This window comes from Anolis sagrei, chromosome X (assembly GCF_037176765.1).
Source record: "Anolis sagrei isolate rAnoSag1 chromosome X, rAnoSag1.mat, whole genome shotgun sequence".
NCBI lineage: Eukaryota > Metazoa > Chordata > Lepidosauria > Squamata > Dactyloidae > Anolis > Anolis sagrei.
This window is the reverse complement of record NC_090034.1, coordinates 64,323,249-64,343,290: the sequence shown is the minus strand read 5'-3', so window position 1 is coordinate 64,343,290 and position 20,042 is coordinate 64,323,249. Positions and strand designations below refer to the sequence as shown.

The window sequence follows — 20,042 nt, the reverse complement described above, 5'->3', positions numbered from 1 at the left end:
CCGGACTCAGGTTGCATTGCAGTAAGTAGTCTGCGGTTTGCTCTTCTCCACATTCGCATGTAGTGGATTCTACTTTGTAGTCCAATTTATTAAGGTTGGCTCTGCATCTCGTGGTGCCAGAGCGCAGTCTGTTCAGCACCTTCCAAGTCACCCAGTTTTCTGTGTGCCCAGGGGGGAGTCTCTCATTTCGTATTAGGCATTGATTGAGGTTCTGGGTTTGAGCCTGCCACTTTTGGACTCTCGCTTGCTGAGGTGTTCCAGCAAGCGTTGCTGTAGATCTTAGAAAACCTTTTCTTGATTTAAGTCGTTGGCGTGCTGGCTGATACCCAAACAGGGGGTGGGTCGGAGATGTCACTGCCTTGATCCTTTCACTATTGGTTTTTACTCCCTGGCGGATGTCAGGTGGTGCAATACCGGCTAAACAGTGTAATTTCTGCAGAGGTGTAGGACGCAGACACCCCATGATAATGCGGGATGTCTAATAAAAGCCACATCCACTGTTTTAGCGTGGTGAGATGTGTTCCACACTGGGCATGCATACTCAGCAGCAGAGCAACTGATTGAGAACTGGCAAATAAAGGGAGAAAACGTGGAGGCAGTGACAGATTTTGCATTTCTAGGCATGAAGATGACTGCAGACGCAGACTGCAGCCAGGAAATCAGAAAAGGTTTCCTTGTTGGGAAGAGAGCAATGGTCAATTTTGATAAAATAGTGAAGAGTAGAGACATCACACTGGCAGTGAAGATCCTCATAGTTAAAGAAATGGTATTCCCCGAAGTAACCTATGGATGCGAGAGCTGGACCATAAGGAAGGCTGAGTGAACGAAAAGAGGCGCTTTGGAACCGTGGTGTTGGAGGAAAATTCTGAGAGTGCCTTGGACCGCAAGAAGATCAAGCCAGTCCATATTCCAGGAAATAATGCCCGCTGCTCATTGGAGGGAAGGATATTAGAGGCAAAGACGAAGTCCTTTGGCCACATAATGAGAAGACAGGAAAGCTTGGAGAAGAGAAGGATGCTGGGGAAAATGGAAGGAAAAAGGAAGAGGGGCCAACCAAGGGCAAAATGGGTGGATAGTATCCTTGAAGGGACTGACCTGATCTCGAAGGAACTAGGGGTGGTGACGGCTGCCAGGGACATTTGGCGTGGGCTGGTCCAGGAGGGCACCAAGAGTCGGAAGCGACTGGACAAATAAACAACAACAAAAAAAAACAAAAACAAAAAAAACAAACAAAAAAAACCAATAGCTCACATTATTTTCTGACCCTTTCTCCTTTTCATGCAGGTGAAACATTTTCTGTTAAGTAGAGGTGCACTAATACTGATAATGTGTAACATATTTTGTGCTGCATGAAACTGGAAAATTGAACAGAATTTTCATGAAACGGGGATTTGTTTCCAAATGGGACCATGCCTTTTTAGCAATTCAGAAGGCCAGTATGTCATGTATGCTCATCTGTATGCACAATATGTCTTGCCTTGTACTTTGCTGTAGGCTCCTATCTGATGGTCAACTCTTCTCAGCATGCTCAAGGGCAGAAAGCGCAGATCCTCTTCCAGGCGCTGAGCGAGAATGACACCCATTGCCTCCAGTTCAGCTACTTCATGTACAGCCGTGACGGCCATAGCCCTGGGACACTGAATGCCTATGTGAAGGTGAATGGGGGCCCTCTGGGCAGTGTGGTCTGGAATGCCTCTGGATCCCATGGGCGTCAGTGGCACCAAGTGGAGCTGGCTGTGAGCATGTTTTGGCCCAATGAGTACCAGGTGAGCAAACTGTTATGCCCAAACGTAGAAAGAGAGTAACATTTATTGACGTTTATTTATCATGTAACATTGATTCAGACATTTATTATAGTACAATCAAGTACATCATAAATGAATGAATGCAGCTTGGTTGAAATGGCAGCAAAGTAAAGTTTGTTCTTGTGACTTGGCCTCTGTTGAAACACTTCACCATTCTTTGTTTGATTGATTGCCCCAGATATGATAATATACGGATGGAATACAGGAATTCCATTTTTTCACTGTGTTCCCAGTGGCAAGCGTGGTATAAAATTCCCTATTTTCTGAACAAATCTGATGCATTCTTTTGTGAGACTGTCGCAAATTTTATTATTATTGAGATTAGTATTATTATTGAGATTAGTACTTGAGTATAAGCTGACCTGAATATATACTTGAGTATAAGCTGACCCGAATATAACTCAAGGCATCTAATTTTACCACAAAAAACTGGGAAAATGAGGATGGGAAATGCAGCAGCTACTGGTAAATGTCAAAATAAAAATAGATACCAATACAATTACATTAATTGCGACATCAGTAGGGTCAATGTTTTTGAATATTTACATAAAACTGTAATTTAAGATAAGACTGTCCAACTCTGATTAAACCATTATTGTGGAGGCTGAAAGCTTGGAATTCTGGGGCAGAAGCCACCTCAAACAAATGGGCCCTACAGACATGCAGAGTGGAACTGAAAGGATGAAAATGATTACCATAATTATTAATTAATTATTGTTGATACTTTCTCCCAGTCTGGGACTCCAGGTTTACATACAGGAGATAAAATAGATACAGGTATTGTTTACATTATGCAAAAGTTTAAAATATAACTAAAATCAAATAAAATACAGATCATTAGAAATAAGAACAGTCCATGAAAGGTCTTTTTTTGTCTGCAATGAAACCAAAGGATCTTCACTTATCTAGAAAAAGATAGCAAGGAAGACACCCGGGCTACTTTTCTGGGGCGTTCCAGAGCAATTACTTAGAAGGCCTCTCCCATATCTCAGGATGGTGGGGATGGAAAGAAGAGTCTTCCAAATCATTATTCTGACCTTCTTCAATGTTAATGTGCTTACGTATCCTTCCAATAATCACCATAGTTTACTTTAACTATACATTTTGAGGGAAATTCAGTGTGTGACCCATTTAAGGTGGAATCAGGAGTCAAACAAGGATGTGTTATTGCCCCAACCTTATTTTCCATCTTCATTGCTATGATACTTCGTCGTATTGATGGGAAGCTTCCCACCAGAATGAAAATAATCTATTGGACAGATTTAACCTCATCAGTTTTAAAGCTTTATTGAAGTTTTAAAGTTTTAAATCTCTTGACCCTTAGACCTGATGTGTTTGTGTGAGACTGTGTTCCTCTTCTCATGAGCTCTTATCCTCTTATCATTGACCATAATAAAGTGAACTTGAACTTGAACATCACCAGACTGAAAGCCAAAACCAAGGTCACAACATCTGTTATAAAACTCCAATATGCTGACATATGCCTGTGCACATTCAGAAGAAGACCTACAAGCCACTCTAAACACCTTTGGCCTCTCACTGAACATCAAGAAAACCAAAGTGGTCTTCCAGCAGTCACCAGTCAATCCCTCTGCAATGCCAAAAATACAGCTTAACGGTGTAATATTAGAAAATATTGACCATTTCCTCTACCTTGGCAGCCACTTCTCCACAAAAGTCAACATTGACGCTGAAATACAACACCACCTGAGCTCTGTGAGTGCAGCATTTTTCTGAATGACGCACAGAGTGTTTGAGGACTGGGATATCTGTAGGGAGACCAAGGTGCTTTTTTATAAAGCTGTTGTCCTCCCAACCCTGTTATATGCCTGATGTCTACAGATATCATATGCAACTCCTGGAATGATTCCATCAGCATTGCCTCCAAAAAATCCTGCAAATCTCTTGGGAAGATAGGCCAACGAATGTCAGCATGCTGAAAGAAGCAAAGATCACCAGCATTAAAGCGATGCTCCTACGCCATCAACTCCGCTGGACTGGCCATGTTGTCCAAATGCCCAATAACTGTCTCTCAAAGCAGTTACTCTACTCCATACTCAACAACAGGAAACAGATGTTGGTGGACAGGAAAAGAGATTGAAAGATGGGCTTAAAGCCACCTCAAAAACTGTGGCATAGACACCGAGAACTGGGAAGCCCTGGCCCTTGAGCGCTCTAACTGCTGTGACGAGCAGAGATGCAGAATTTGAAGAGGCACGAACAGAGGACGAGAAGGAGAAACGTGCCAAGGGAAAGGCGCATCAAGTCAACTCAGACCCGGACCGCCTTCTGTCTCGAATCCGATGTCCTCACTGCGGGAGAAGATGCAGATCGAGAATAGGGCTCCACAGCCACCTACGAACCCACCACCAAGACACCACATCTGAAACACCATCATCCTCGAGCTATGAGGGATCGCTTAAGTATTTCAATTCATTCTAATCCCTGGTTAATTTTATCCAAATCCAGCAGTTGGGAGGGGCTCCTGGACAAGGAATTTTTAGTGACACCAAGAGCCATCCCAGAGAAATTCTCCACCTGGGAACCACTGTTGATGCCTGGTCCTCTATATATGAAGCACAAAGAAAGAGATTTTGGTACCACTATTATAAACATGAGGAGGGCAGAATAGAAAAAAATATATTCACTTTTATCCATCCTGTGAGTGAGTAAAGATCTGACATCAAGAAGAATGAATCCACAATGATATGGCTACAGTTTTCTTTCAGTCATGTACATTTGAATGACTGAGAGGGAGAGAGGGAGGGGCCGGCGCGTGTGGCAAGAGGAGGGAGAAGTGTGCAGCCTCCCTTCTCGTGCATGCCTCTCTCCCTCTTCCTCTCGCTATGCACGTGCCTCTCACAATTCTCCTCTCGTTGCGCTAATCTATCCCCTGGTTTCCTTCAACTCCTCATTTTGGAGCTGAGTTGCTGTGCGGAGAGGTGAGGGTCCTGGCGGGAATGTGTGGGGCTTAAAGAAGGGCTTCTTTCAGCCCCATGCCTTCATGCCAAGACCCTCACTCAAGTGTAAGCTGAGGGGGGCTTTTTCAGCTTTTAAAAAGGACTGAAAAACTTAGCTTATACTCGAGTATATACGGTATGTTTTCTTTTTTATCTGTGACTTCCTCTTGTTGTATATACCAATTTTGTTGTTGTGTGGCGGTGTATGTGACAGACATATGGTTACATCCCTACCTTAAAAGCAGACAAAAATTTGAAATACATTTCTAGGCATGCAAGTTAATCTCAGGAGATCTCATCAGACTTGCTAAGTTATATGGGGCATGACAAGACATGTGTCTGGATTTTCACAGGTGCTGTTTGAAGCTGTGATTTCCAGTGAACGCCGAGGCTACATAGGAATGGATGACATTCTGCTCTTGAATTATCCCTGCTGTAAGTCTTTCAATATCTTGATCCCCATTTTCAATCTGATAGGGGACACTGGCTCCTCACAGATTCCTTAAGCTGCCAGATGTTTTGGATGCAGTTTCCAGAATCAGTGCCTGTTGGCCAAGCTACTTGTGGCCTCTGGAAACTGAAGTTGGAGGACCAAAGTTTGGGAACCGCTGGAATAGAGGAATGTTTCCTATAAAGTTGGATGAATTGAGACACCATGCGTCAGGGCGCTTCCAGGCAGCGCCAAAATCTGCATTTGATAGCTGAGTCAAAAAATCTCGGGACCTGATAGCAGTTCCACACACAAACTCATCAGTCCCAGGATTGGGTTCCTCGCTGGCTGCACAGGCTTCCTTTGTATTGGAACAAGATGGAGGGCAGACGGGGAATATCCAGCAGAAAATTGGGTTTTTAAAAATCACTGTTATGCGCTGGCTCCATATATGTGCACATGCGAATATCACACAATATCAGACAAGAGTTCTTTGTCCCACGCTGGACATTCCACAGATATATAAACCAATTTTCCTAGTTCCAACAGACCTCACTACCTCTGAGGATGCTTGCCATAGATGCAGGCGCAACGTCAGGAGAGAATACCTCTAGAACATGGCCATATAGCCCGAAAAAACCTACAACAACCCATTCAGTGCCTTGTTACTATGCAATGAGACACACAAACAAAGGCAGAGGCATCTTTTTGCATTTCCAGCTCATCTTTGGCTCTGGGGAGGTGCTATTCTCCATTTCCAAGCCAAGGAGCCTGCATTGTCACCTCCTGGTCATGTGACTGGCATGACTGCTTAGAGCATCTTATGCCTTTCCTGCCGAAGCGTTACTTACTGATCTACTCACATTTGCATGTTTTCGAACTGTTATGTTGACAAGAGCTAGGGCTAACAGCGGGAGCTCACCTGTCCCGCAGATTCAAACTCCCAACCTTCAGGTCAGCAGTTCAGCAGCACAAGGATTTAACCCATTTTGTATTGAGTTACAGTACAAAATCAGCAACAATCAAAGGCACAAATATAAAACACTAGCTGTCCCCTTCCACGCCTTGCTATGACCCAGTCTGTTGATCTGGAAAACAAAGTAATGAGAAAGTGTTGGTTTCTAATATATGTAATTTCTTTATGCTTGCGGGTAAACAGTATTTCTTGCTGTTTCTTTGTCAGTGTTGATGTGGAGAGTGTCTGGTTTGCCCACCCTGGAACATGCAACATATCATTGACCTTCTTTAAGGGTCCCTTTCAAATCTATGATACTATATCTGTGTGTGTGTGAATCATATCTATCTATCTATCTATCTATCTATCTATCTATCTATCTATCTCTATGACTGGATGGCTCTTTGTCAGGAGGACTTTATTTACGTTTTCTTGTCCTGATGAAGGGAGTCGGATTGGATGGCCTTAAGTATTTTCTGATGGTCATAGGGGTTCTGTGTGGGAAGTTTGCCCCGATTCTGTCGTTCGTGGGGTTCAGAATGCCCTTTGATTGTAGGTGAACTGTGAATCCCAGTGACTACAACTCTCAAATGTCAAGGTCTATTTTCCCCAAACTCCATCTGTGTTCATATTTGGGTGTATTGAGTGCTTGTGCCAAGTTTGGTCCAGATCCATCATTGTTTGAGTGCACAGTGCTCTCTGGATGTAGGTGAACTACAACTCCCAATGCCCACCAAACCCTTCCAAATTTTCTGTTGGTCATGGGAGTTCTGTGTGCCATGTTTGGTTCAATTCCATCGTTGATGGAGTTCAGAATGCTCTTTGATTGTAGGTGAACTATAAATCCCAACAACTACAACTCCCAAATGACAAAATCATAAGTTTTGAGTGATGGTCACTCCTTGTGTTGTGAGACGTTTTGTTGCCAAATTGGTGTGATTTCGTTCATTGGTTCTTTCGTTTTTAAGGAACTCATTATGCACAGCGCATTTATATATATATAGACAATAATAAGCAATCAATAAAATATAAACATAAATAATCCATGAATAATCAAACATAGGAAAATTAAGCCAACAAATGCGGAGAGCCAACTAGACTGAAGTTACAGTTTCACTTCTCGCCTCCTGTAATACAGCTGCCTGAGGTTGTTATATCCATTTTATGAATGGGAACAAGGTTCTAAACAGTTGCGAGGTCAAGTCTCGTTGAGTTACTGAGGTCATAATTTTGGCCCCAAAGCCTGCTGTCAACATTCTTATTTTTTGTCCTCAACTTGCCTTTGACTTATACACGAAGTTAACATTTACACAAGATATGCAGTGTATATAGATGTGTTTTTAAATTTTTCTTTTGCTCTGTATTCTGGCAGCCAAAGCTCCTCATTTTTCCCGCCTGGCCGATGTGGAGGTGAATGCTGGGCAGAATGCCTCGTTTCACTGTGTTGCTGCTGGCAAAGCTTCCGAAGCAGAGAAGTTCCTCATGCAGGTAGGTGTTGCATGGAACAGCCAGCCGTCAGGACTCCTGAACATGGGCATTCCTATTTCTCTACCCAGATGGTTTCTGCTGCATTATGGGCTCTCTGTTCCCCTGTGTCCTTTCAACATATCATTTGTTTCTGCAAATAATCACTGTATTTACTTGATTCTAATGCTCACCTTTTTTTACTAGATTGCCTTCCCAAAATTAGGGATTGTATTAGATTTGTATAATGTGGCAAATACTTTTTTGAGTTTCAGGGTTTTGAAATTTGAGCTGTGCATTAGATTCAATGGCACAATAGGCTCGAGCAAATATAGTAAAAATATCTAGAGGCTTTTCCATCAACTCCTTACTGATTGTTTTGGGCAGCCTTGATGGCTCTGGTCCTCATCACAAACTTTGCACTGTCTACATGATCGGTAATTGAAAACTGGCAAAAAAATCATGTCGGACAATTTAATGATTTTAATTTACAGTTATATGTTATTGTTTTTGATATGTAATGTATTGTTTTTATTAGTATGTGAGGCATTGAATTTTTGCCAATTATTATGCTGTACACCGCTTTGAGTCCACCTAGGGGTGAGAAAGCGGTATAGAAATGCAATAAATAAATAATAATAAAATAAATAAATAATTCCTAACAGCCAGAATTATGGGACTTGAAGTGCAAAACACCGAAGGACCGAAGTTTGCCCATGCCTGTACTAGGTAATTACTGGAATAGTTAGAATGGGCCTTCTGATTTCTGGGTTCTTTTTAAAAATGTTTTTATGGATTTAATCTTAATTGTTTTAATACTAATGATGTTTAATACTGTTTTAATATTTATATATTTTAGGTTTCAAAAAGTTAGCAGCTTTGAGTCTCTTTGTGGAGAGAAAAAGCGGGATATAAATTTTTTGAAGCAAAAGTTTCTTGTGGAGTCCCAAGAAATGTGTATACATTATATATTATATTATATATTATATTATATATCAGGCATGGACCAGGTCATTGGCAGATGGATGGAAAGTGTTTGTGCAAACAAACTGACACCATGCCACAAAAGCAAAAAAGCAATATTTAAAATGAAGAGCAATTTTAAACAACATAAACTTAGCAATATTTCAGTGGAAGACCCCAGAGGCCATCCAGTCCCTTTATTCTGCCAGGCAGGAAAAGCACAATCAAAGTCCTCCCAACAGATGGCCATCTAGCCTTAATAATAATAATAATAGGAGTAATCTCAGGGGCCATCCAGTTCATCTCCTTTCTGGACAATAGAACTGCAAAGACTGGCACAAGCCAGTCAAGGTGGTCCCAGTGGTGATTGGCACACTGGGTGCAGTGCCTAAAGACCTTGGCCTACACTTAAAAACAATTGGCGCTGACAAAATCACCATCTGTCAGCTGCAAAATATCGCCCTACTTGGATCTGCATGCATTATTCACCGATACATCACACAGTCCTAGGCACTTCTGTGTCTGACGTGTGATCAAATACAAAAGCCAGCAAAGTGATCTGGTTTGCTGTGTAATAATCTTGTTTAATAATAATAGTAGTAATAGTAGTAGTAATAATAATACTAACAACAATAATAGGAGCAACCCCAGGGGCCATCCAATCCAACCCCCTTCTGTCATGCAGGAAACACACAAAGATCCCCCAACAGATGGCCATCCAGCCTTAATAATTATTATTATAATTATTAGGTTCTTGTAGGTTTTTTTGGGCTATAGGGCCATGTTCTAGAGGCATTTTTCCTGACGTTTCGCCTGCATCTATGGCAAGCATCCTCAGAGGTAGTGAGGTCTGTTGGAAATAGAAAAATGCGTTTATATATCTGTGGAATGGCTGGGGTGGGGCAAAGAGCTCTCTGCTGAAGCTAGGTGTGAATGTTTCAGCTGACCACCTTCATTAGCATTTGAAGGCCTGGCTGAGCCTGGGAAAATGTTCTGTTGAGAGGTGTTAAGATGTGCCTGGTTGTTTCCTCTCTGCTGTTTTGCTGTAGTAATTTTAGAGTTTTTTAATACTGGTAGCCGGATTTTGTTCATTTTCATGGTCTTCTCCTTTCTGTTGAAATTGTCCACATGCTTGTGGATTTCAATAGCTTCTCTGTGTAGTCTGACATGGTGGTTGTTGGTGTGGTCCAGCATTTCTGTGTTCTCAAATAATATGCTGTGTCCAGGCTGGTTCATCAGGTGCTCTGCTATGGCTGACTTCTCTGGTTGAAGTAGTCTGCAGTGCCTTTCATGTTCCTTGATTCGTGTTTGGGCAATGCTGCGTTTGGTAGTCCCTATGTAGACTTGTCCTCAGCTGCATGGTATACGGTAGACTCCTGCAGAGGTGAGGGGATCCCTCTTGTCCTTTGCTGAATGTAGCATTTGTTGGATTTTCTTGGTGGGTTTGTAGATTGTTTGTACATTATCTACAAACCCACCAAGAAAATCCAACAAATGCTACGTCCAGCGGTTTTTGAGTTATGTTAATCCCACAAACATTACATTTTTATTTATATAGACTAGCTGTACCCGCCACGCGTTGCTGTGGCCAACCCTCTTTCTCTCCTTCTTTCCCTCCTTCCTTCACTCCCTCTTTCCTTCCCCTTTTCCCTCTCTTCTTCCTTCCTTCTCTATCTCTTTCCTTCCTTTCCCCTTTTTCTTTCTCTTCTTCTGTCTCTCTTTTCTCCCTTCTCTTTCCTTCTTTCCTTCCCTCCCTCTTTCTCTACATCTCCCCCCCTTCCTTCGCTCCCTCTTTCCTTCCTTCTTTCCCTTTTTCTTTCCTTCTCTAACTTTTCTTCCTTCCCCCTTTTTTCTTCCCTCCCTCTTTTTCCCCTTTCTTCCTTCTCTACCTCTTTCCTTCCTTCCTTCTCTCTTTGCTTCCATGCTTCTTTCTCCATTTCCTTCTTTTTTTTCCCTCCCTTCCTCTTTCTTTTATTTCTTTTTTTTTCTTTTTTTCCTCCCCTTCCCTCTCTCTTTCTTCCCTTTTTTCTGTATTGTCATTTAGCTTTTTGTCATTTAGCTTTTTGGGGCTTTTTACGTCCCTTCTGCTGTGTTTTTCAGTGTTATTTATGAGTGAAGGACATACATTGGGTTGTTAGGTGTCTTGTGTCCAAATTTGGTGTCAATTCCCCCAGTGGTTTTTGAGTTTTGTTAATCCCACAAACGAACATTACATTTTTATTTATATATAGATTAAAATATTAGCCATTAAAATATTACAACACTACCAAGCCTAAGTTCTCAAATCAGGAAGCACAGAGCCAAGTCTGAATACATATTTAATCCGATCAACTGTGTTGCATTCTTACATTAGCACACTGGCACTTTGGTTCTAGCTGTAATATTACCACTGAAAAGAAAATCTGTCTCCACCGAGAGTTGCGTTTTAACGAAGTTTTGGTGTGCCCTGTTGAACTCCCATTTTTGTCCATGACAACATGGTTCAATCTTTGATGGAGATGTGTTTTTCCTGTGCAGCTGTATACAGAACTGGGCTTGTAAAAGGAAAGATTGAAAGGCAAGAAGGATCAAAGAGGCTCTGTGTGTCAAAGATATTGTAATCCCACAAAAGACGCGAGGAATCTAATAACTCCTTCCTTGGCGGGGCCATTTATTTCTGTATCTGTTTATTTATTCCAATTCTGAACAGCAGAGGCAGGATGGAGAGACTGTCCTTGCTGCTTCAGTGAAACACATCAGCCATCGGAGATTCATGGCTACCTTTCAGCTGGAGAAAGTTTCCAAGGGAGACCAGGATTTCTATCGCTGTGTCACGCAGTCCAGCAGGGGGTCTGGTGTCTCCAACTTTGCAGAACTGATTGTGAAAGGTATGAATCACTGTTCATTAGGACTATGTGTTGTCAAAGGCTTTCATGACCAGAATCACTGGGTTGCTATGAGTTTCCTGGCCTGTCTGGCCATGTTCCAAGCATCATTCTCTCCTGACGTTTCACCTGCATCTGGGGCTAATGGCAGAGGTTCTGTTGGCAGTGAGGCAAGTAGAATGTGTGTGTGTCAGCTCACAGCGGCTGCTCCCAGTGAAAACACAGCACCACGCTCTGATATCAAAGAGAAACTTTACTGCTGGAAACATAGACATGCAAAAAGATGAGATTGCCTGGCGCCTGCCGGCTCCCCCTTACTCAAAAATGTTTTCCCACCAAGCACAAAACCCCGCGTAATTCAACCGCCAAACCGCTGGCCGTTTTCTTTCAGGGTCAGCAGCTGCATATGTCTTATCAGTGTCCTACGTCAGAACCCTGGTTCCTGGCGCCAAAACCAAGGCCCTGGAAACTGGGTCCTGACATTTATTTATTTATTTTATTTACTTTATTTGTATACCGCAGGTGCTCAGCCCGTAGGCGACTCAACGCGGTTAACAACAGCAGGAGCAAAAATTCAATGCTAGCATCATACAAACCATTTAAAACAATTAACACAATAATATACTAAGTAATTACGCATCAATAAACAATGACATGTGTGTCTGTCTGTCTGTCTATCTATCTATCTATCTATCTATCTATCTATCTATCTATCTGTGGAATAATGTCCGGTGTGGAAGAACCCTTGTCTTTTGAAGCAAGTGTGAATTATTTTAGAAAGGCATGACTTTTTAGATCATAACCTTTTGGAAAATGGCATTCACCATAAACTTTTGGGAAATGGAATCTCCTTGAGAAGAGTTAAAAACTTGCTTGTGTTAACCTTCTCTTTATGGTAAATAATATATCCACTAGTATTCATGCAAGGCAATTAGGTTTCTCAGGATGGTTCACGTTCTTTAGTCAAGGCCAAAAAAAAACAAACAAAAAAACCTGGGACCTGAGAAGATGTCCCGGGATTTTTGCCTCTGTCGTCCACGCTTGCTGCTTTGTCCCAGGATTTTGCTGCCCCCAAAATGGCTGCCACAGGACATCCACCAGAAACTTCGGTGGAATTTTAAAAACAAAAAGATACGAATATGCGAAGAATCGAATAGTCGCAAAAGTCCCGTTTTTTGTAATGGCTGCAGAAACTTTGCAAGCTATATGTTTCATGAAGTTTTTGACACACAAACAAATTTAATGGGCTAGGACAACTTCTGCCCAAGTCAGCACTACACAATCAAACAGGAACAAACACTTTCAAGCCAGGAATAGAACTTTGTCATTATTGACACTTTTTAGAGCCTGCCTGCCTGCCTGGCATCTGTGCAGACAGATTTGGTTGTGTACTTCTGGCATGGAACAACAGATTGTTGTTCCTAGGTTATACGTTTGTGTTCCTGATTGCTTATTGTGAAAAGATGTACAGTGTTGATCAGGGGGCCACAACTTTGTCCTGGCCAGAGAAAATGTGCCCTCCACACGCTTCATGAAGTTTCTGGCACACAAACAAAGTTTTCGACTTCTTCTCAACTGTCACCTTCTTTTTAGGGACCGACCAATCAGGAAAAACATCTAAAACCCGGCAATAAACCCAGATAAAATCCCCGTTTTTTCCAAGTGCAGGGACATACAGACATTCAAAGGTGCGGATTTTCGGCTCAGAACTGGGATATTCCTGCACCTGAAAATCTTGTGCTTTTTGCTGTTTGTAGTGATTGCTTCCGCATTTATAGGGAATGGCGTTTGGCCACCCTCCTGTTTGTTGTGGAGCTCCTGGGGTAAAAGTACTGTCTGGACAGGCCTTCAGCTGATAAACTGAAATACCTAGATATTGCTTTGAACTGTTAGGAACAAAGATGTACCAGTGCATCAAAACATATATTGATTGCAGTTTGTTTTATATTCTGCAGCTATTGTTGCATTTTATTGATCTTCATCAGGGGAGTTTTGTGATTATATTTGTTCTTGTTGCTTTGTGTTGTTGTCTTTGCACTTTTTGTATATTGCATGTTTGCACCTTTGAGTGCTTTGTGAGCCATCCCAGTCCCTTCGGGAGATGGTGGCGGGGTATAAATAAAGATTTATACACACACACACACACATGTGTGTGTGTGTGTATAGAGCACAAAGTTCTTTCAGACATTTCTTTCAGTTGCCCAGAAACATCTACTCTCCCTTAAAACATCTTGGTTTGAATAATGCTCTCAAGAGACCAAAAATAAGTAGTCTTCGTTAAAATGACATAGTTGGTTTAGTCACACACTGCATGTATTCAGCATACTGTTTCTACTGAAGTCTCTACATTGAAAGTCTAATGCAGTGGTTCTCAACCTGGGGTCCCCAGATGTTTTTGGCCTACAACTCCCAGAAATCCCAGCCAGTTTACCAGCTGTTAGGATTTCTGGGAACTGAAGGCCAAAAACATCTGGGGACCCCAAGTTGAGAACCACTGGTCAAATGGCTTCTGCCTTTCTAAAATAGAGTCAGAGTCCTGAATAGTCCCAGATCTGGTCACATGGTCTGCAGCCCCTCTCACAACATAGAGTTAAGGAAAGCTTCATACGCAATGCAGTAAGGCATCTGATTTATATACATAACACATAAGTAGTGTAGGAGGCTTGTTGTTGTTGTTGTCCATTCGTTCAGTCGTCTCCGACTCTTCGTGACCTCATGGAGCAGCCCACGCCAGAGCTCCCTGTCGGCCGTCACCACCCCCAGCTCCTTCAAGGTCAGTCCAGTCACTTCAAGGATGCCATCCATCCATCCATCTTGCCCTTGGTCGGCCCCTCTTCCTTTTACCTTCCACTTTCCCCAGCATAATTGTCTTCTCTAGGCTTTGCTGTCTCCTCATGATGTGGCCAAAGTACTTCAACTTTGTCTCTAGTATCCTTCCCTCCAAGGAGGCTTGTAGAAGGTTGCTATTTCCAACAAATGTTGCAATTGGCAAGCTTGAATTAGCATTTTAGTAGCCATGAAGTTTGCAAAGTCAACCAAGGAGGATACCTGGAGGTGCCCTGGCCTCTGTTGCCTGGAGGCATCCTCTATTTGGGAGGTGTTGATAGCTTGCTGTTTGGAGCTCTCCTGTTCCTGAGTGGTGTCCCTTATTTACTGTCTTGATTCTGGTGTTTTTTTTTAATACTGGCAACCATGAAAATGAACAAAATCTGGTCACCAGTATTAAAAACTCCTGACAGCAAAGCACAGGAACCTGTGAAGCTTCTGTTTTGCTTTTCAATGCTGAAAATGCGGGGAGAATGATTTATATATGCACACATATTGAAGTGGCCAATGGAGACATGAACCTGGGACTCCCTCTAGTTATTGTATTACATTGGCTTGGGTCAATTTACTAACAGGATATTTCTACAGCTGTTCATTTTAGGCCAGGGCAAACCTTGCCTCCAACTGCATTTTGATGGCCATGTTATAAGACAATCCAACCCGCTCACTGCTTGTATGCCATTTTTCACAGAGCCCCCCACACCCATTGCCCCACCACAGCTACTGAGAGCAGGCTCGACATACCTGATCATTCAGCTCAACACCAACTCCATCACTGGGGATGGCCCTATCGTAAGGAAAGAAATTGAGTACCGCATGACCTCTGGACCGTGGTCAGAAGTCCATGCTGTCAATATGCAGACGTACAAGTTATGGCACCTGGATCCTGACACGGAATACGAAATCAGCGTCCTGCTCACTCGACCAGGGGAAGGAGGCATGGGCAAAGCAGGGCCTCCTCTCATCAGCAGGACAAAATGTGCAGGTAGGAGCTTGTGTGCTTTTTCAAATAGATTTCCTCTATTGGGAAGCTCCTTGGTCAGATATCTAGCATGTCTAAAAGATACAGTGAAGGGCAACATTTCACTGAAAGGACTCTTTGGCAAAAGGCCAGAACCTGTGGTTTTTTAATGCTTTTATTTATCGTGTCAGGAGCAAACCAAACAGTTGTATTGCATTTTTTAACAAACAAACAAAACACAAAGTTTGCAAGCTTGGTAGTTGATTAAATGTCCTTTGACCAGTATCTGGCCACTTGGAGTGCCTCTGGTGTTGCTGCAAGCAGGTCCTCCATTGTGCATGTAGGTTGCATTGCAGCAGGTGGTCTGTTGTTTGCTCTTCTCCACACTCGCATGTTGTGGATTCCACTTTGTAGCCCCATTTCTTAAGGTTAGCTCTGCATCTCGTGGTGCCAGAGCGCAGTCTGTTCAGCGCCTTCCAAGTTGCCCAGTTTTTTGTGTGTCCAGGAGGGAATCTCTCATTTGGTATCAGCCATTGATAGAGGTTCTGGGTTTGAGCATGCCACTTTTGGACTCTCACTTGCTGAGGTCTTCCAGTGAGTGTCTCTGTATATCTTAGAAAACTATTTCTTGATTTAAGTTGTTGACGTGCTGGCTGATACCCAAACAAGGGATGAGCTGGAGATGTCTCTGTCTTGGTCCTTTCACTATTGGCTGTTACTTCCTGGCGGATGTCAGGTGGTGCAATGGCAGATCCACCTGGCGGATGTCAGGTGGAGAAATTACACCGGCTAAACAGTGTAATTTCTCCAGTGATGTAGGGCGCAGATACCCCGTGATAAAGCGGCATGTCTTATTAAGAGCCACATCTACTGTTTTATTGTGGTGAGATGTGTTCCACACTGGGCATGCATACTGATTGATGCTGATTGACTGATAGTCCCATCAATCCACCCAACTGTCTAACTTGGCTAGATGTGATAGAAATGGAAACTGACTACATCTGGAGGTCCACAAGTTCCTAGCCTTGTTTTGCAAGGAAGCGGTCACTCTTGTCTTGGGAACTAGAGCATGAAGAATTATAGCATTGTAGCTTTTCTATGCTACAGTTGCTGCTGTCCCCTAGAACATGAAGAATTGTAGCATAAGACTCCACACCATTTTGGAATTGTGTGTTAACATTTCTGTGTGTGATACTCTGCTTTTGCACTTCTACTTTACTTCTCAAATCATGTCAGTACTAATGCACAATTGCCAGTGAGGTGCATTTTAAGAAGGAGAGGGTTCAGGGCTACAGCTTCATTTTCAGTGCCTGCAGCTGAGACTTTAGAGAGAGAGAAAGCAAGATGCAGCAGAAGTTTGTGCATTCATAGAATCATAGAATTGGAAGAGACCTCATGGGCCATCCAGTCCAACCCCCTGCCAAGAAGCAGGAATATTGCATTCAAAGCACCCCTGACAGATGGCCATCCATCCTCTGTTTAAAAGCTTCCAAAGAAGGAGCCTCCACCACACTTCGGGGCAGAGAGTTCCACTGCTGAACAGCTCTCATAGTCAGGAAATTCTTCCTAATGTTCAGATGGAATCTCCTTTCTTGTAGTTTGAAGCCATTGTTCCGCGTCCTAGTCTCCAGGGAAGCAGAAAACAAGCTTGTTCCCTCCTCCCTGTGACTTCCTCTCACATATTTATATATGGCTATCATGTCTCCTCTCAGCTTTCTCTTCTTCAGGCTAAACATGCCTGCTCTTTAAGCCACTCCTCATAGGGCTTGTTCTCCAGACCCTTGATCATTTTAGTCACCCTCCTCTGGACATATTCCAATTTGTCAATATCTCTCTTCAATTCTGGTGCCCAGAATTGGATACAATATTCCAGGTGTGGTCTAATCAAGGCAGAACAGAGGGGTAGCATTACTTCCCTAAATCTAGACACTATTGATGCAGGCCAAAATCCCATTGGCTTTTTTTGCCGCCACATGACATTGTTGGCTCATGTTTAACTTGCTGTCCACGAGGACTCCAAGATCTTTTTCACACGTACTGCTCTCGATCCAGGCATTGTCCCCCATTCTGTATCTTTGCATTTCGTTTTTCCTGCCTAAGTGGAGTAAGATAGTTCTCTCCGCTTTCCCCTGCTTTCTCCCCATCCATTTGATGGACTCCTAGGTGAAAAACACATTGGTGGCATTGGGAAAATGCATATCATTTTGTCCATTCGTTTTTTAAAAAAATCAACGCCTTAAAACACATTAATGTTGTGATCCATGCTGGTATCTGTGAGTCTCCACAGTTCTGAGACGTTTGTGCTCTGGTGGTTAATAATAGAATTTCTTGAGCTGCTTATGATAGGCATGCTCCTTTCTTTCCCCAGGCCACACATTCTGATGGCTTTTAAGCAAAAAATACTCTGGGTTTAGGAAGCTATGTCAATCTCTTTGCTGCACGCGATGGCAAAGGCTGCAAAAGGTCTGGGGTGTTCAGCTGCCCCAAACTGCATCAGCTAAAGTACCTGGCTCTGTTGTGAACTGGCTTTTCTCCAGTCATAGATTCATGCAGCATTTCCTCCACTGTAGTGTCACTTCATCCTTTCTTGGACTTGGCTCCATTGATGCAAATCCTCTCCCTACAGAGATGATTCTCGGCACCGTGAACTGGATCGCCTTGGAGGAGGCACGATCAAAACTCTTTCTGTTGTCTTGGCTGGGAATCCCCAAATGGAGCTTGGTTGTCAAAAAGGCTTGTTAGCATAGAATCATAGAATCAAAGAGTTGGAAGCGACCTCATGGGCCATCCAGTCCAACCCCCTGCCAAGAAGCAGGAATATTGCATTCAAATCACCCCTGACAGATGGCCATCCAGCCTCTGTTTAAAAGCTTCGTGTCCTCTGTTCATCTTTCCTTATCCCAAATGTAGGTACAAGTCAATGCTTTGTCTTTCCAGGCTCATCCAGTCCTTCTGAGTCGGCCAATGTGAGTCCTCTTGCCCAACAAAAACTGGAGTGAAGCTTATGCATTAAGAGCTTTCAAAGGAACAATGTCTGGACTTCTAGATTGCAAATGGTGCCATTGAAATAGTCACTTATTGAATGTAGTCTAATTGCAGAGTTTGAGATATTATGATTGCAAATGAAATTGCCCTTAACACTACTTAAAAAGAGGCACAAATCTCTATAAATATGCATGTGGTAACGTCTATAGAAGGGGGCAAAATTAAACATTATATTTATCACTAGCCATTCCCTGCCACGCGTTGCTGTGGCCCAGTCTGGTGATCTGGAAAATAAAGTAATGAGAAAGTTTTGGTGTCTGATATATGTAATTTCTTTATGCTTGTGGGTAAACAGTATTTTTGCTGCTTCTTTGTCTGATTTGCCTACTCTGGAACATGCAACATATCATTGTCCTTCTTTAGGGGGTCCCTTTCAAATCTATGATACTATATCTCTGTGTGTGAATCTTATCTATCTATATCTATGGCTGGATGGCTCTTTGTCAGGAGAGCTTTGATTACGTTTTCTTGCCCTGGTGAAGGGAGTTGGTATGGATGGCCTTAAGTATTTTCTGTTGGTCATGGGGGTTCTGTGTGGGAATTCTGTTATTGGTGGGGTTCAGAATGCTCTTTGTAGGTGAACTATAAATCCCAGTGACTACAACTTCCAAATGTCAGGGTCTGTTTTCCCCAAACTCCATCTGAGTTCACATTTGGGCATATGGAGTATTCGTTCCAAGTTTGGTCCAGATCCATCCTTGTTTGAGTCCACTAGATGTAGGTGAATTACAACTCCCAAACTCAAGGTCAATGCCCACCAAAACCTTCCAGAATTTTCTGTTGGTCATGGGAGTCCTATGTGCCAAGATTGGTTCAATTCCATCGTTGGTGTTCAGAATGCTCTTTGATTGTAGGTGAACTGTAAATCCCAGCAGCTACAAATCCCAAATGACAAAAACAGTTTTTTTTAAGTGATGGTCACTCCTTGGGGTAGTAGGTGTCTTGTGTCCAAATTTGGTGGCAATTCGTCCAGTGGTTTTTGAGTTATGTTAATCCCACAAACGAACATTACATTTTTATTTATATAGATTTTACATTATATATATTCATTTTACTTGCAAAGAAAAGAATGGAGTTGGATACACCACCTTCTTCTGCTCAACCTGTTGTCCGTTGCTCATACACTAATACGGAGAATGATGTAGCAACAGTAGCAAAATGGCTGTGGGTGCAGCCAAGGCAAGAAGAGGCAGACCAAGTAGCCACTGCGCTGTTAGAAAGGGAAGGCTATTGCCTCCAAGGAGTAATGTCTTCAGTTTCTTTCTTGTAGGAGGTTTCTTGAAAGCAAAAAGTTCTGGGAAGACAAGTTTTTTTTTTTTAAAAAAAAATCCTTTCCAGAATACCCTGGCTCTGTGGACACCTTTGGAAGTCTGGCATTGTTTTTGCAGCTGGCCGTCAATGTTCTGGAAGAAGTAAAGAGCACCAGAATTTAGACAACGATTCTCTGCCATCAGCTCCATTGGAGTCAAGGCCACACTGTCCGAATGCCCAAAGATCCCTGTCTCCCAAAGCAGTTACTTTACTTTGGACTCAAGAATGGAAAATGTCAGAGGACAGCAAAAGAGGTTTAAAGATGGGTCTGTGAACCGGCGCGAACTCTTAAGATCTTCCAGGGAGGCCCTCCTCTCGGTCCCACTACCGTCTCAAGTGCGTTTGGTGGGGACGAGAGAGAGGGCCTTCTCAGTGGTGGCCCCCCGCCTCTGGAATGTCCTTCCAAGGGAAATAAGACAGGCCCCATCCCTCCCCTCCTTTCGTAAGAGCTTGAAGAC

General features: G+C 42.8%; 1 protein-coding gene across 13 annotated transcripts in view; it reads left to right on the top strand.

Annotated features, from left to right (window-relative positions):
* Positions 1 to 20,042, top strand: part of PTPRU (protein tyrosine phosphatase receptor type U) — a 173,140-nt gene that overhangs the window by 46,502 nt on the left and 106,596 nt on the right. For 7 of the 13 annotated variants that reach the window (XM_060784674.2, XM_060784673.2, XM_060784671.2 and 4 more), the window contains exons 3-7: positions 1,495 to 1,766; positions 5,119 to 5,200; positions 7,523 to 7,638; positions 11,270 to 11,444; positions 14,959 to 15,252. In XM_060784674.2, coding sequence (XP_060640657.2) covers positions 1,495 to 1,766; positions 5,119 to 5,200; positions 7,523 to 7,638; positions 11,270 to 11,444; positions 14,959 to 15,252 — 939 coding nt within the window. Of the gene's footprint in view, positions 1 to 1,494; positions 1,767 to 5,118; positions 5,201 to 7,522; positions 7,639 to 11,266; positions 11,445 to 14,958; positions 15,253 to 20,042 lie in introns of all 13 variants that reach the window. The other 6 variants (XM_060784670.2, XM_060784668.2, XM_060784667.2 and 3 more) reach the window with 1 other exon arrangement.